At 37.1% G+C, this 17,998-nt stretch overlaps 1 protein-coding gene across 16 annotated transcripts in view; it reads left to right on the top strand.

The window, feature by feature from the left end:
• The window catches only part of ERC1 (ELKS/RAB6-interacting/CAST family member 1), a 524,562-nt gene that overhangs the window by 417,923 nt on the left and 88,641 nt on the right, over positions 1–17,998 (top strand). For 10 of the 16 annotated variants that reach the window (XM_059683946.1, XM_059683950.1, XM_059683941.1 and 7 more), the window contains one exon: positions 5,794–5,892. In XM_059683946.1, coding sequence (XP_059539929.1) covers positions 5,794–5,892 — 99 coding nt within the window. Of the gene's footprint in view, positions 1–5,793; positions 5,893–7,306; positions 7,374–17,998 lie in introns of all 16 variants that reach the window. The other 6 variants (XM_059683955.1, XM_059683952.1, XM_059683953.1 and 3 more) reach the window with 1 other exon arrangement.

Consider the following 17,998-nt stretch of genomic DNA (forward strand, 5'->3'; position numbering starts at 1 on the left):
TTTACTTATATGGAAGACTGTTCAAAATGTAGTTAGATGAAAAAATAGAATAGAATAGTGACTAGAATATGCTAATACAGACAGTCCTCGGGTTACGTTGGACTCGATGTACATCATTTTGTGGTTACATCGCCATCTCCCATTTATTTATATATATAAAAAAAAAAGTTCCGTCATTTCGACGTATGTACATATGCACTTTATGTTTCTTATTACTTATTTACCACAAGTAAAGGTCAGGAATTGTTATCTTTCTTTTAAACCTTTTTTGCTGTTTCACTTCATTACTGCTGTGTATGTCTCCATGTGAGTGACGTAGGTGCTTATGTAGGTGGGTCCTGACTTACAGCGAAAATGGCATTACTGCACGCCATAGGAACGGATCTCCAACATAACCCGAGGACCTACTGTATTTGTTGTGTGTACACTTATAGAACTATGCAATGTCAGGAAATCTTTGGAAATACATGCAAGATAGTGGTAACTGTGGTAAGCCCTTTGTAGTGGAACTGTCAAGTTTAGGGGTAGACTTACTTTTACTGCCTAGACTCTTATACTATGTAAATACACAAAATATTCAAGGTAATAATAATTAAGTTTTTTTAAATAACATGGCAATTATGTGGAGAATCGGTCAGCTTTTGGGTTGCTGCAGCTGAGATTCTTTATGGTTTCATTTTGCTTGGTTCATAATAGAAAGTGTTTGCAGAATAATAATAAGTTTCATGATTTCATCAGTAAACTAAAAGTACTAATCAGGACCAAAATTTAACTACCAAACTGAATTATTTAAAATCAAAACAAAATCAGTAGAAGACACATTTTTCTATTGTAGACCTAACACTCCAGTTGAGGTAATAAAATGGGATGAAAAGCTAATCTGATTGTGACAGCTGTTGAGCTAAATTTAGCACAGTTATTTCTTCTAATCTTGTTGCTGTCCCATTCCTAGCGCACTGCTTCTCATGAGTTCTTCCCAAGGCTTCCATTGTTTAACCAATGGAAAAGGAACTTCTCAAACTAGATAGGTAATCTTCAGTCAAGTATGTATAAAATGACAAACATGTGAAACAACTCAAAAAGTTATGTAGTTTTTTTTCATGAAATAAAGTTTTAAATGTCATTTGTTGAGATTTTGTTAAACTTATAACTAATACAATCTGGCTCATCTAACTGAAATTGATAGGGATTATGCTTTTTTTTCATTTTGTATATCAAATACCAATGTAACAAATTAAAGCTTAATTAAAATTCATTAAACTAAATTTATTTCCAAGGTTTAACAAATGTATGTGGATATAATTTTAATACTTTCTTAAATATTATTATAATTGGAAGTAATTCAAATTATTAAGGTTAAAATGTATTTATGGTGTGTTTTCCAAAATATCTCAGAGTATTTCTGAGTATAATTATTTTAAAACTTACTTAGGTAAGTTAATAGCACTATCACAAACTGAAAAGCAAAGATTAGTGAACAACTAGATAACTGATCAGAATCCAAACCTTTTCTTTCAATAGTAACATGTACTGTTTCTCAGCTTAACTAAGTATTTTTCTGTGAAATATAGTTTCTGTAATACCTTGGTTGGATATTGGCATCTTAGTCTTAGAAGAAAAGATTAACAGATAAAACAGTGAACTCCTTTTTCTCTGGTAGGATATGTGCACCTGTATACACAGATATGCATTTACAACTAAAGAAGTTTATTTCAGCAAGTTATTTCTCTCTCTTTTTTTTTTTTCTTCCTTCAGACAATCTTATTTTTTATGTCATTTGACCAAGGGGAGTTCCACTATCTGCATATGCACATGGCATTGTTCAAGAAGGAAAATATTTGGATATAAAGTACCTTTTGAGTCAGTAAAACATGAAGGAATTACTTCTTTTGCTTGTTTTGTTGGCCTTATCTTAAGAAGAGAGTGGTACAAGAGCTCCTTAAGAGCAGAGTCATTTACACAGTCTGTATAATACCTAATGCTCTGTGAGCCATCAGATATTTAGTGCTCAACCCTCATGACTATGCAGAGAACAGGCTTCACACCAGATTTCTGAATACTAGACCTAGGAACACTAAACTTTGATAATCTTCATGTCTTTTAGAAATGGAGAAGTTCTTAGGGTTATTTCTTCATTCACTTACATGGATCTTTGATGTTATCTGTCTAATGTGATCAGCTCCTTTGGGAGGCTTTCATACCCATTCCAACGAAATACTTGAAACACATTCTGCCTTGAAGGTGGATTTGTGTGTGCTTTACTAGTTCTTTTACGTTTTCTAACTTACACTAGAAATCAGATATTAAAGATTAAGTGCATAATGTTCTAAGAAAATAACTAGGCAAGTATACTTTTGCTGCACATTCTTATTAAAGTCAACATGGGAAAGTTTCCTAGCTAAATGAATGACGTGCAGATGTTTTGCTCACTTTCTGGTTACACCGCTTTGCCCTGTCCTCTCTCCTTCTTACTTTTCCAAGCTGCTTTGCATAAGACTTTCCATTTGCCATCGCAATACCACATGACACAAGAAAATTATCCTGCATATTTTCAGTGTCACTATAAGTTATCTCAGAGTATAAGTTTGATATCACAGATAATTCTTGATGTATATTTTCTTTGCTTTCATTTTATAATGAAGAGAGGAACTGGCTTAGAAATGTGTATATATTATTAGGTGAAAATATGAAGAACTAAATGCCCAATAACATGGGACTCAAACATTCATTCAATTGAATACTCTGCAGCTAGTTAAAATTACATTTTAGAATAATATTTAATGACATAAAAATGTTTATAATGATGGTGATAGCTAAAATGTATTGGGTGTTGTTATCTTGCCAGACTGCTTTCTAAGTGCTTGTGTTAGGTCAACTGACTAATCCTCACAACAGTCTTATGGGGAGAAAGTATTGTTATTCTCATTTTAAAGATGAGAAAACTTAAGTTCAAAGCATTTAAGTAGTTTGCTCAAGCTTAGATAGCTGGTAAGAGGTAGAACTAGAATTCAGACCCAGGCATCATTACATGAAAAAATACCAAAGAAAAAATCTCTATATGGAACTAGACAAAATGTTTTAAATTCCCTATGGAACTAGGCAAAATTTTTTAAATTCATCTAGTAAAGAAAATGTGTTTTAAGATACCCAATCAAATTTAAAGCAGAATTAGTGGAGGGGAAAGACAGCATGTCCTACCAGATATCAAAATATACTGTAAGATATTGTAATTTTAAAAAGTACCATATTGTAGCAGAAATAGAATAAATCAGAACAGCATGCTATTTTTATGTTCATAGGAAGAGGCTGAATGAATACACCTAAATATTAACAGTGCTTACCACTGATTAAAAGTATACACGTGGTTTATTTTTCATATCATGTACAGTGAAATATTTAGATCATATGTGTTAGCAAGTTTATTTCTAGTGTCTTTAAAACTTCAGCTTATAACAATATTTTATTAGTGCAATATGTATTACTATTTGATTTTATGTATAGTGTACCTTGTATTTTCTGAATTGCTTGCTCTGTAAAGCGAATTTTCTAAAATGTTACATGTACATAACATTTCTATATACAGTGGGGCCTTGACTTACGAGTTTAATTCGTTCCGTGATGGAGCTCGTAACTCAAAGTAGTCGTATGTCAAATCAACAGTGAACGAGTGAGACACGTGATGCTGGACTGATGTGGCATTCACTGTGACGTTTGCTGCGCCAACTAGTGGTGAGGTATCTGAAGCTGGCTCGTAACCCGAATTTTAGCTCACAACTCAAAGCAAAAAATCAGCTGAGAGATGGCTCGTATCTAGAAAAACTCGTTAGTCGGGACACTCGTAAGTCAAGGCCCCACTGTATATAAACGTCCTATATAATAAAGAGGTAATATGCAAATTGATTACCATGCCCTCACACAAGATGGCCGCCCTCTTGTGGTCAAAATATGGCCACCACAAGATGGCTGGCAGGGGAGGGCAGTTAGGAGCGACCGGGCCGGCAGTGGAGGGCAGTTGGGGGAGACCGGGCCAGCAGGGAGGGCAGTTGGGGGGACTGGGACTGCAGGGAAGGGCAGTTGGGGGTGACCAGGCCGACAGGGGAGGGCATTTGGGGGCGATCAGGCTGGCAGGGAAGGGCAGTTGGGGGGCGACCGGGCCAGCAGGGGAGTGGTTAGGGAGTGATCAGGCTGGCAGGCAGAAGCGGTTAGGGGCAATCAGTAGGCAGGCAGGCAGGCGAGCGGTTGGGAGCCATGTCCCAGATTGTGATCGGGATGTCCGACTGCCTGTGGGATCGGGCCTGAACCAGCAGTCAGACATCCCCCAAAGGGTCCCAGATTGGACAGGGTGCAAGCTGGGCTGAGGGGAGCCCCCCCCCCCCCGGACACAAATTTTGTGCACTGGGCCTCTAGTTATATATATAAAATGTTAATTATGTACAATGTTAATTATACATAAATTCATGTATTCAGGGCTTAACATAACCAATTACATAGACTTCCTTTTTAGTAAATATTGAAAAGAAATGGCAATGGTAATAATTCTCTTCTAGTCTAGGGTTAAAGAAGAGGATTTCAAAATCTTTGACTTATTTTAAAGCCTGAATTATTGACGGTTTAAATAAAAGATATTGAATATGTAGCTTCTGTCTGATCAACTTACTGAGCTTTATTGTAAGTTGTAATAGGTGAGAAAGGTTTTTCAATTCATTGTCTAGGATTTTCTAGGTATATAATCATTTCAGTACAGATAATGATAACTTTTTCCTAATATTAATGGTCTATGTGTTATATAACATTCTCAAAATGAAATAGTTGTTTAAAAGGATAAATAGTTCTTATAATAACACTAGAGGCCCAGTGCACAAATTCGTGCATGGGTGGGGTCCCTCGGCCTGGCCGGCATTTGGGGAGGTTGGCTGGCCACAGGAGGTTGGATGTGGGAGTGCAAGGACCACCAGGTAGCAGCTCCTGCATTGAGTGTCTGCCCCTGGTGGTCAGTGTGCATCATAGCTACCAGCCGTCCATCCGGTCATAGTGGTTGCTTAGGCTTTTATATGTGTAAATAGATGGAAAGATGGGTCTGTATATCATGAAGTGGAAAATAGAGTTACAGAGTCCTATCCTATCTATAGGATACTATAGGATTTATTTTAATAACAAGCATTGCTTAAAGTGCTTAATTTGAGGAGATGACCTCCACCCACCCACCCACCCCCAGAAAAAGAAAGGAAAAAATCCTGTACCAATTTAGGACCTTGTCTTAGTTTGCTCAGGCTGCCATAGCAAAATACCATAGAGTTGGTGGCTTACACACAGGATTTATTTTCTCACAATTCTGGAGGCTGGGAAGTCCAAGATCAAGGTGCCAGCTGATTCATTGCCTGATGAGCGCTCTCTTCCTGGCTGAAAAAGCCACATTCTTACTATGTCCTCACATGGCAGAGAGAAAAATGCAGTGTGGGGGGAAGGGGTATCTCTCGTCTTACAGGGCCACAATCCTGTCCAATTAGGGCCTCACTCCTGTGACCTCATTTAATCTTAAATACCTCCTAAAGACTATCTTCATATACAGTCACATTAGGGGATAGGCTCTAATGTGAATTTTGGGGGGAGGCGGGGAATACAATTCAGTCCATAGCTGTACCTAAACCTCCCCCATATCCTCAGAAATCCTGTTTATTTTATCTCAGACAGGATTAGTTTTATCCTTTCTTATGACATTCGTAAGGCCTTTGTTACTTTACAGTGTCATAGAATTTTCATCTAAATGTAACCTTATGAATCATTTCTTCTTAGACACAAAATCGAATGAAGCTAATGGCCGACAACTATGAGGACGACTACTTCAAATCCTCTCATTCCAATCAAACCAATCATAAACCCTCCCCAGACCAGGTAAGTCTGCTCTTGAATGTTTTATTTTAAAAAAAAATGATATGCTTCTAATTTTATGTATTCTGTACTGTTGTGCTATAGATTCTGGGATATAAGTTATAAAAATAATCAGTTTTTGAAAATTCCATCATTTTTTAAAAAACACAGATTCAATTTCTATACAGGAAGATAATGGATAATTCTGAATATATTAAGAGGAGGTAGTAAAAATATTTGAACACAATAAAGAATCCTTGAATTGGGTTGAGAAAAAAAGCTTAATCTTCTCACAGACACGTACTAATTTGTAACAGTCCTGCTTTTCTCACTAAATAAATAATGCCTTATTAGAAAAATAAGAGTCTTGTGAGCTCAGTGAGGCACAACTCAGGGCAAAGGTAGCTATTCTTTAAAGTCTCTGCTCATCATCTATTAAACATGAAGATTAAAACATAGTTTCTTCACTCCATCACCTTGGTGGATCCCTCCAGTATATGTCATTTTCAAAGGAAATTGTTGCCTTCCACTTCGCATCAATACAAAAGAGGCATTGATGAGTCTGAAGGGAACCATATCCAACTCTATATAGTTTTTTGAAAAAAATGGAACTCTCCCAAGATCTTAAAAATGATGGATGGGGGAGAGTGGTGAACAGATTACCTCATGTCCCATAGCCAACAATCAGATTTCAACATCTCCATCACAATCTTAAAATAATAGCTGAGGGGGAATAAAATAATAGTTAAATAATTATATCCATATGATCAAAAAGTCAAATGAAACTCCCCTACTAAACATCTCTACTAAACGATGGCCATGGTGTTGTCTTAGGAGAAGAAGAAGAAATATTGCAGATGAAAGCAGCAATAATATCCAAACTGCATTTTTTTTTCTGAGATTCAGAAGGTAGATGACATTTACTAAGCCAGTTGAGTCGAGCCTTATATTTAGGCAAGCCTATCTTTAATGTAGGCAGATGGAGAGTTGTCTGCCTGAGGTCAGCAGTCTTGTTTTGCCAAGAAGTCGTTATACTTTCTCCACCTGCTCCTGGATCCCTGGGATTAAATGTGTGCCAGTGTAGACAAGATAAGCATTAGAGCCTTTCCTTGAAACAGGTTTGATAATAAATACAAGTAATTGGATGTTTGGGAGTAGTGGGAGGCAAACAAAAATGGAGAAAGGCTGAAGAAAGGCAAATAATAAAGAAAAGTCTCCAACTTGATAATTTTGTCCAGTCAAGCCCTGGAATGGAGATAACATCTTGGGAAAGTAGGAAGCATAGAAGTGTAACAACAAACTAAAAAAGAGTCAAGAAATTAGAGTCCATTTTCTTCTACTACTTATGCTTATGTCTTTGTTTTAAATACTAACCAACTCTTTTTCATTCCCATGCTGCTCTGGGGCATTGTTCCCTTCGTCATCTCTCTCCCCATAGGATGAGGAGGAAGGTATATGGGCATAGCCAATCAGATGATCTTAGTTCAGCCATTTTGTTCAGAACGGTGAGAAACGGCTTTCTTTAACTATAGAAATGTTTTTTGTTTGTTTGTTTGCTTTCATTGTTTTTTGCACAATCATTCTCACATCATGTTTCTCTGTAATTCATAAAATCATTTGGTGTGCCTTCTGATTTCTCATTTCACATGATTCCTGTGTGTTTTGCTATGCTTCTGACATAATGGGATTTGGGTTTTGTGGATTTTTTTTTCTTGTGTGTTAATAGTCACTTTTATAATTTTTAAATACATTTTGGGAGAACTTCCAGGGCATATAACTAAATTTCTCCTGTTGTGATTTTATTAATATTCTATCTAGAGTGATTTTACAGTGTCCTGGTAAGGTTTATAGAGACTTACATCAAATTGGAAATAGAAAATTGACCAAGTACTCTGCCAGTAGATTGGGGATATACATTTTTGTGATAATTAAATATAAATATATCATCTTTTTTTTTTTTTTTTTTTTTTTTTAATATATTTTATTGATTTTTTTACAGAGAGGAAGGGAGAAAGATAGAGAGCTAGAAACATCGATGAGAGAGAAACATCGACCAGCTGCCTCCTGCACACTCCCCACTGGGGATGTGCCCGCAACCCAGGTACATGCCCTTGACCGGAATCGAACCCGGGACCCCTCAGTCCGCAGGCCGACGCTCTATCCACTGAGCCAAACCGGTTTCGGCTAAATATATCATCTTTTAAAAAAAAAGCAATCTGTACTGTGAACCACAACCTTTTGTTTCTATTTATAGAAGAACTAGAGGTCTGGTGCATGGATTTGTGCACCATTGGGGTCCCTCAGCCTGGCCGGCGCCCTCTTGCAATCTAGGACCCCTCGGGGGATGTTGGACTGCTGGTTTCAGCCTGATCCCTGCAGGCCAGGCTGAGGGATCCCACCAGTGCACAAATCCATACACCGGGACTCTAGTATGCATAAAAGGTCTTTGGTTAATCTCTCCCCATCCTCGCTCCTCCCCCCTTCCCTCTGAAATTCATCAGTCTGTTCCATGTTTCCATGCCTGTGTGTAGAGTGTCTGCCTCCTGGTGGTTAGTGCACATCATAGCTACCAGTTGAATGGTTGAAAGGTTGCTTAGGCTTTTATATATATATAGATGCTCTGAATTCTCAGTGTCAGTAATTCTTATAGAGTGCCTACCAACAATATCCCCTAGCATTTTGACATCACTCTCAAACTGTCCTTAAAAATAAGGAGAAGTAAATAAAGCCTTTTTAACAAGTTAGTCTAAAGAATTTTTTTCCTGTCTGTTATGGATTGCTGCTGGGTCAAACAGTTGCCAGGACACTGTCTAGATTCTCCTTTCTGAGCCATTTGGCTAGAAAACATAGTCCAGCTGTAGCAGTATCTCCCTTTGATCTGATGCCCTGGAGGTTTGACTAAGGAAATCCTTTTCTTAGGAAAAATAATTATGATTAATAAGTTCACACATATTGGTGGTCTTGCACTCCCTGGATTCACTGCCCATGCTTATTAGTGATCTCTTTTGGAGTTGGTTCTCCTTGAAAAGTCTATGTCTTAGAGTTATACTTCTCAAAATGATGGGGACATGTGTAGATCTCTCACTAGCAAACAGCCAAGAAGGATAATGAGGTAAGTTGGGGAATAGGGCATATACTGTGAAGATGAGAAGCTTTTCAAATGACTTTATCCTGAAAGAAGGTGAACTCACAATACCACCCAAAAAGCTCTTTGGGTTAGAAGGTTGCATGCCAGACAAAGCTAAAGCTTAGAAAATCAGTGTGCTAATTCTTTTTAACTAGTCTACATCGTACAGGGGTACTTATTTGTCGTGAAGCATGTGGGGCCATACCCTGGAGGTTTGACTAAGGAAATCCTTTTCTTAGGAAAAATAATAACTATGATTAATAGTTCACACATATTGGTGGTCTTGCACTCCCTGGATTCACTGGATGTAGTTGACCAGTCTCCTCTAAATGAACCTGCCTAATCTGTTTTAACAGAACATACAAACTTCTTGGCCTGCCTTAGCAGGAAGCACCTCCTCCATATACATGAACATGGACAGGATTATATTTTATTTGCACACCCTTTTCTAGCCAACCAGAAGAAAATGTTATAGGAAACAAGGCCCATAGGTAACATTACTAGAAGACTGAAAAATGAACAAGCCTTCAAATAGATTTGTTCCTGAAGTCTCCCTTTTTCTTTCTCTTTTCCTATAGTAGAATAACTCTTAATAGGAGTTCAAATGCTACCGATTTTGTTTTTTTAATTATGCACTATTGATCTTCATCAAAATATTAATTGCCATTGGTTTACCTTCTGGCCCTTTAAATACAGTTCCTCATGTTGTGACCCAACCATAAAATTATTTTCGTTGCTACTTCATAACTGTAATGTTGCTACTGTTATGTAAATATCTGATATGCAGGATGGTCTTAGGCGACCCCTGTGAAAGGGTCATTTGACCGCCAAAGGGGTCACGACCCACAGGTTGAGAACCATTGGTTTAACACATTGCAGTTGCAATTAGCAGGCCTGTAGGGCGCGGCTATAGGGTTAAGCCTCGGACTGACCTGTTGGCAAAGCCACAAACAAGTCCCATCTTAGAGGGCACAGTCCTCTTAGCATAATTAGGCTTGACCTTTTGACGCTCCCTAGATCTTATCTGGGTAGCTAATGGGCTGTGGGAGGTGCAGCAAGTGCTGCCAAAACAAGTGAAACTCACAAGAACATTGTAACTATGGCGACCACTACCTTGTTTACCTCTGGCTATAAAATAAAGGCTCAACTTGCCTCTGGATCTCTCTCTCTGTGGCCTCAGCCAGGCACAGGAAGATCCACCTACCAGCCGTGGGTAAACTACGGCCAGCACCGGATCAGGCTGTTTGAAATGAATAAAACTAAAAAAAAAAAAAAAAGACCGTACCCTTTTATGTAATGATGTTTACTTTGAATTTATATTAGTTCACACAAACACTCCATCCATGCTTTTGTTCCGGCCCTCCGGTCCAGTTTAAGAACCCATTGTGGCCCTCGAGTCAAAAAGTTTGCCCACCCCTGAAGACCCAGCTTATTCTCTATCTGTCATTTCTTCATCCTTCACTGCCCTCACTCAGCTTTCGAACCCTTGGCTGAGCTGGCTTGGCACACAGGCCATAGGTGGTGTTTCTATGATACAGTATTTCAGATTTTCTAAAATGAGCTATAAATATAAGGTTGTATCTAAAAAAGTACATGCGTGCCCCCTGCAGAAGTCTTGACTTGGCAATCTAGTTTCCTTCACCTGTTTCTTTGCTAATTCGACAGAGAACAGATTTTCTTCCAACCAACTACTAACCAGGCCTGACCCTGCTTAGCTTCCCAGATCAGATGAGATCGGCGCATTCAGGGTGGTATGGCTGTATATGAGAACAGATTTTAACAAAATTATTGACTTTTGAAATTAGTGATTTCACTTATCAAACTTAACATCAAAACATTTCACATGGGTTTTCTATAGGCTGAGGGGAGAGAAGGACTCTCCCTTTTTCTAGCTTGAAGTAATACTTGCTTCATTCTATGTGTCTTAGGAGGGTTGCTTTACAGCACATTCTTTCAAAGAAAGTTTCACTGACTACATTTCTTTTATAGGTCATTCCTTTATAAAATTCAAGGTGTTTTTCCAAAGGAAAAAATTCCTCAACATACAGGAGATTAACTTGAATTGGATTGGATTGAATTGAATTGAATTGGAGTTTTCTTCTTTCTTATTTTTCCCTTACAGAAGAATGTACATCCCATGAGGACAGGGACTTAGCAGTGTTTGCTTTTGTATTCCCGTAGAACAATGCTTAGTAGAGAGCAAGCTCTCGTTAAATATATAGAGAATTAACTTTTAAATTCATGAAATTCAGATAAGAAACAGTAAAGTTTACATTGAAACCAAGAGCATAGACTTAATTAGCCGTGAGCTTTAATATCAGCATTTCTACTACAAGAAGTTTTGAAAGGGTAGAAGGGAAAAATGTCTAGAAGCAAAAGACCTGTTGAGAAATGTTGAGAATTTAAAAGAAAGTCATAATTAAGTGATAAAATCTGGCTCCTAACAGATGCTAAATAAAAGGGGGTTGAGAATAATTCAGAAATCTTTTCTATCTGCTAATTTAACGTCCTTAAGGTAGAAACTTTCCTTCTCATAACCTGTAGTTTATAGCCATCAAGAGGAGCCTGGAGCATAGTAGCTCTTTCTGAGCTTCATCTTATGGAGACTGTATACACTGGTGCCAGACCACACAAACGAAGGAGGTACCTGCCCAGGGACTTGGCAGTTGGTTTTGGTATAAGACTACTCCACTGACTAAAATCTGGAAGTGTGTTGCATGCCTATTAGCTCAGCACTATAGCATCCCAAAACAAGATTTGGACCAGTATGTTTTGAAACATTTCTTTTTTAATTAGAGGTGATATAAATGCTAATACAAGCTTTTATGACAAGTGTTTTAAAACAACTGTCTCTTTTTCCTTGGTCATTTCCTTTTTTTTGTCTGTCCTAGTTGAATTGTCCTTATCACTTTGAAACATCATGAAATTATCCTATTGCATTAGTACCACTATGGTAGTCTCTTAAGTCTCTAGAGAATATATCTGTAGAAGGGAGGTGTTAAGTCATCTTGTACAATTGAATGGGGTGGTGAATTAGAATATTTTACCAGTATGGTCCAAATTGTTTATTAGACCAATGGTTTAAATCATTTGGACCAATACCAGGACTAGTTTTTGACACAATAGGCAAGGAATAATTTGACCTTTTATTTTCAGAAATAGATCAGAGATTTTAGCAAGACACTTATTTCCTGGAAAGCTTAGGAAAGCCAGTAGAATTCAAGAAGCAGGAGTATTCTAGTGGCAGATAAATGGGAGAGAGAAAAGAAGCGTTTATTAAACACTTATTATGGGTGACACTTTCATATCTCTTGTCTTATATTTAATTTTCATAGCCGTCCTAAGAACATGTTATAAAAGAGGAAACAGAGTTCACAGAAGTTAAGTAATTTTCCAAGATTACACACATAACATATAGCAGACATTGAAACCCCAGGACTGACTCCATATATTCCGTGCTTTTCCCAGTGTACCTTACCAAAAAGAAAAGGAATCTACCACTGAGCAGTCTAGTTCCTTGGATATTGAATCGAATTGTATTGCTGTGTGAGGAAATAAAACTGCCTTTACCAGTAAGAAACTTTCTTTACTAAATAGAACCTAAGTGGATTTCCAACATCAGTTCACTGATTTTTTGTGTGTGGATATTTTATTTTAGTTTAGATGCAATAAACATTAATATTTTTTTAATGTTCTTAAATATAATAATGTTATATGCCATAAACATTAATATCTCAAGAAAAATTATTTCAAATATAATAATGTTACATACAGTAAACACCAATTATTCAAGAAAAACGATCTTAAATATATTACATGCAATAAACATTCATATTTCAAGAAAAAAAGGATTTTAAGTATAATAATCTTACCAAAACTAACATAGTATGATATCACAAAAGTTGTAGGAAATATTAAAATTCTACAATTAACATGATTACTTCTATTATATTCTAAAATGTTTTTCCCCCTCAGGCTCTATTTTTGTTCATCAGTTTATTTTGTTCATTATATTTCACAAATGAGTGAGATCATGTGATATTTATCTTTCTCTGACTGGCTTATTTCACTTAGTATGATGTTCTCCAGGTCCATCCATGCTATTGCAAATAGTAAAAGTTCCTTCTTTTTTACAGCAGCATAGTATTCCATTGTGTAGATGTACCACAGTTTTTTAATCCACTCATCTGCTGATGGGCACTTAAGCTGTTTCCAAATCTTAGCTATTGTAAATTGTGCTGCTATGAACATAGGTGTGCATATATCCTTTCTGATTGGTGTTTCTGATTTCTTGGGATATATTCCTAGAAGTGGGATTATTGGGTCAAATGGGAGTTTCGTCTTTAATTTTTTGAGGAAACTCTATATTGTTTTTCAAAGTGGTTGCACCAGTCTGCATTCCCACCAGCAGTGCATGAACGTTCCTTTTTCTCTGCATCCTTGCCAACACTGTCGTTTGTTGATTTGTTGATGATAGCCATTCTGACGAGTGTGAGATGGTACCTTGTTGTTTTGATTTACTGATATTTTTTTATAAATGCAACTACTTAGGAATCTAGTGAGAAATTTGGAACTTCAGAGATTAGGAAGGGACAGGAAGTGGATCTTGGAGGTTAGAGAATGTTTGGGTGAATGGAAGGGAAAAGAAAAATAATTTTAGATAGGAACCAACTTGAAGGAAGGCACTAAGAATGAGAATATGATATGCAGGGGCTAGTACTCAAACTGGCCAGCTAAACCATAGAGTGTCTATGTCCTTTCATTCATTGCATGGTTATGTACCCACCCACACTTCTATTTTAATATAAAGTGTGCATAATTCAAATAGAAAAACTACAAATGTGAGTGGCTCATAAGAACAGATACATGTTGAGCTTTACAGAAGATTAAAAGAGCAATCAGCTTCCTTTGGACATTGTCTGAATCAGTGTTCTGAGTTGATTGCCTTTTCATCTCATTCGGATGCTTCAGGGTCCTGATCTGAATGTGGGCTTCAGAAACAGATTACCTAACTTTATTTATTTGTAAAATGGGAATAATAATATACCTACTTCATGGGGTTGTTGGGTGATTAGGTGAGGTAATATAAAGCCTTTAAAACAGTGCCTTTGCAGATCATGGTTGCTTGATCAGGGCACATGCCTAGGTTGCAGGCTCAATCCCCAGTGTGGGGCGTGCAGGAGGCAGCCAATCAATGATTCTCTCTCATCATTGATGTTTTTATCTCTCTCTCCCTTCCTCTCTGAAATCAGTAAAAATACATTTTTTAAAAAGTGTATATTCAGATCTTCTGCCTAGTTTTAAATCAAGTAGTTTGTTTTTTAGCTAGTGAATTGTATGAGTTTTTAATATATTTTGGATATGAACCCTTATCAGATATTTATTTGCAAATATATTTTCCCATTCAGTAGGTTACTTTGTCATTTTGTTGGTTTCATTTGCTGCTCAAAAGCTTTTTAGTTTGTTGTAGTCTCACTTTGTTTTTTACTTTTGTTGCCTTTGGGTTTTTTTGGGTTGTTTGTTTTTTAATCTCACCCAAGAATATTTTTCCATTGATTTTTGGAGAAAGTGGAAGGAGTAGGGGAGGGGAGAGAGAAAGAGAGAAACATCAATGTGAGAGAGGCACATGGATCGGTTGCCTCCTGCATGCACCCCAATCCAGGCCGGGGATTGAGCCTGCAACTGAGGCATGTGCCCTTGACCGACCAGGATTCAAACCCGCAACCCCCTCTTCTGTGGGCCAATAATTTAACCACTGAGTAAACTAGCTAGAGCTGTTGTCTTTGTTTTTAACATCAAATCCAAAAATTACTACTATGTCAAAGGAGCTTACTACTTATGGTGGGTTTTACTTGTTTGTTTTTTTAGGAATTTTAAGATTTCATGTGTTACATTCAAGTCTTTTAATCTATTTTAATTTAATTTTTTGTGTATGGTATAAGACAGTGGTCAGCAAACTCATTAGTCAACAGAGCCAAATATCAACAGTACAACGATTGGAATTTCTTTTGAGAGCCAAATTTTTTAAACTTAAACTATATAGGTAGGTACACTGTTATTAACTTAATTAGGGTACTCCTAAGGCTTAGGAAGAACCACACTCAAGGGGCCAAAGAGCCACATGTGGCTCACAAGCCGCACTTTGCCGACCACGGGTATAAGATAACGGTCCAGGTTCATTATTTTGCATGTGGCTCTCCAATGTTCTCAACACCATTTATTAAAGAGACTCTTCTTTCCACATTGCATATTCTTGGTTTCTTTGTCAGAAATTAATTATGTGTGGTTATTTCTGGGCTCTCTATTCTATTTCATTCATCTGTGTGGCTGTTTTTATGCCAGTACTATATATTTTTAATTACTATAACTTTATAATATAGTTTAAAATCAGAGAACATCATGCTGGTGACTCAGTTTTTTTTCTCAAGATTACTTTGGCTATTTGGGGTCTTTTATGGTTCGATACAAATTGAAGGGGGTTTTGTTCTATTTCTGGGGAAAATGCCATTAGAATTTTGATAGGATTGCATTGGATCTATAGATTGCTCTGGATTGTATGGACATTTTAACAATATTAACTCTTCCAATCTGTAAGCACAAAATATCTTTCCATTTTTGTAAGTCTTTCAATTTCTTTTATTAATGACTAGTAGTTGTCAATACATACGTCTTTCACTTCCTTGGTTAAATTTTTTTCTAAGTATTTTATTCATTTTGATGTAATTTTAAATGGGATTGTTTTCTTCACTTGTTTCTGATAGTTCATTATTAATGTATAGAAATGCAACAGATGTTTGTGTATTGATTTTGTGTCCTACAACATTACTGAATTTGCTTATGCTAATGGTTTTTAATGAAGTCTTTGGGATTTTCTATATGTAATATGTCATCTGCAAATAGTGACATTTTTACCTCTTCTTTTCCAATTTGGATACCTTTTATTTCTTTTTCTTGCCTAATTCCTCTGGCATGGCTAATACTATCCTATGTAATAAAAGGGTAATATGCAAATTGACCCTCACAGCGGAATGACCGGTCGCTATGATGCGCACTGACCACCAGGGGGCAGACGCTTAACACAGGAGCTGCCCCCTGGTAGTCAGTGTGCTCCCACAGGGGGAGCTCCGCTCAGCTACAGGCTGGGCTGACAGCTGCGAGGGCTCCCAGGCTGACACAGAGGGATGTCTTACTGCCAGCTTAGGCCCAATCCCCCGGGGAGCAGGCCCAACCCGGCAGGTGGACATCCCCTGAGGGGTCCCGGACTCCGAGAGGGTGCAGGCCATGCTGAGGGACCCCCCTGAGTGCACAAATTGTTGTGCACCGGGCCTCTAGTGTTAAATAAAAGTGGAAAGAGTGGGCATCCTTCTCTTGTTCCTGATCTGAACTGGAAAAACTTCCAACTTTTCACACTTGTTCTCTATGGGCTTATCTTTATTATGTTGGAACATTTCCCTCTATACCCACTTTGTTGAGTTTTTATAAATGGATTTTGCATTTTGTCAGATGTCTGTTCTGCATCTGTTGAGATGATTATATAGTTTTATCCTTTATTTTTATGATGTGATGTATTAGATTGACTGATTTGCAAGTGTTAAACCACCTTTGCATCCTTGGAATAAATTCTACTTGATCATAGTGTATGATCCTTTTAATGTATTGTTGAATTTGGTTTGCTAATATTTTATTGACGAATTTTGTATGTATGGTCATCAAGGATATTGACCTGTACTTTTCCTGTGGTGTCCTTGTATGGTTTTTGTATCAGGGTAATGATTTGGGAGCATTCCCTCCTCTTCTGTTTTTTGAAAGACTTTAAGAAGGATTGGTATTACGTCTTCTTTTATTGTTTTGTAGAATCCACCAGTGATGTTTTCTGGTTCTGAACTTATGTTTGTTGGAAGTTTTTGATTACTGATTCAATCTCCTTACTTGTAATTGGTCTGTTCAGATTTTCTATTTCGTCATGACTCAGTCTTGGTAGAATGTATGTTTCTAGGAATTTACCCATTTCTTCTGAGTTGTCCAATTTGTTAGTGTATAATTGTTCATAGGAGTCTTTCATTATTCTTTGTATTTCTGTGGTATTATTTATAAAATCTCTGTTTTCATTTCTGATTTTACTTGCATCCCCTTTTTTTCTTGGTCAGTCTAGCTAACGGTTTGTCAATTTTACCTTTTCAAAGAACTAGCTTTTAATTTTATTGTTCTTTTCTATTGTCTTTTAAATCTCTGTTTCATTTATTTTTGCTCTAATCTTTGTTATTTCCTTCCTTCTACTAAATTGGCTTTTTTCTTTTTCTAGTTTCTTGAGTAAGGACATTTATTTGAGACTTTCTTATTTCTTTAGGAGCATTTATCACTATGAACGTCCCTTTAGAACTGCTTTTGCTGCATCCCATAAATTTTTGTGTGATACATTTCCATTCTCAGTTGTCTCAAGGTATTTTTTGATTTAGCCATTACCAACACCCTTTTAGAGCATAGAATACAAAAATTCTGTTATCATCTTTTTAAAAAAATAGTTTATTCATAGGAGAATTTGAAAAGAATAGTTGTTTTTGGTTCTAAGAAAACCTCAAGGCAGTTAGAGACCATCCGCCTGGCTGTCTTAGGGAGGAAAGTAGGGGAGACCTATGCAGCCTAAAGGAGGCTCGCTGTAATGTTCCCTTTTTCCTATCTTACGTTTTCCCCTCAGAAATAAACAAGCTAATATTGGTATGATTTTTGTAAGGCATTTGTTTTGGATTGTATTTAATAGTTAGGAGTGAGAGTACTTCTTGGTCATTTTGGAAGCTAGGACCCAAGAGCTCTACTTTTTTTCTTATAAACACATTTTACTGCATTAGAAGTATTATAACTGATATGATTCCTTTGAGATAATTGCCTTTGCCCTCCTGTTGGCCCATTAGGGCATTTAGGCCCCCAGGAGGTACACCATGGGTATTCCAGGTAAATTTACATATGTATTTCTAACTAGCATTTCTTTGATAACTGGTCACCAGC

Source organism: Myotis daubentonii, chromosome 2 (genome assembly GCF_963259705.1).
Source record: "Myotis daubentonii chromosome 2, mMyoDau2.1, whole genome shotgun sequence".
Lineage (NCBI taxonomy): Eukaryota > Metazoa > Chordata > Mammalia > Chiroptera > Vespertilionidae > Myotis > Myotis daubentonii.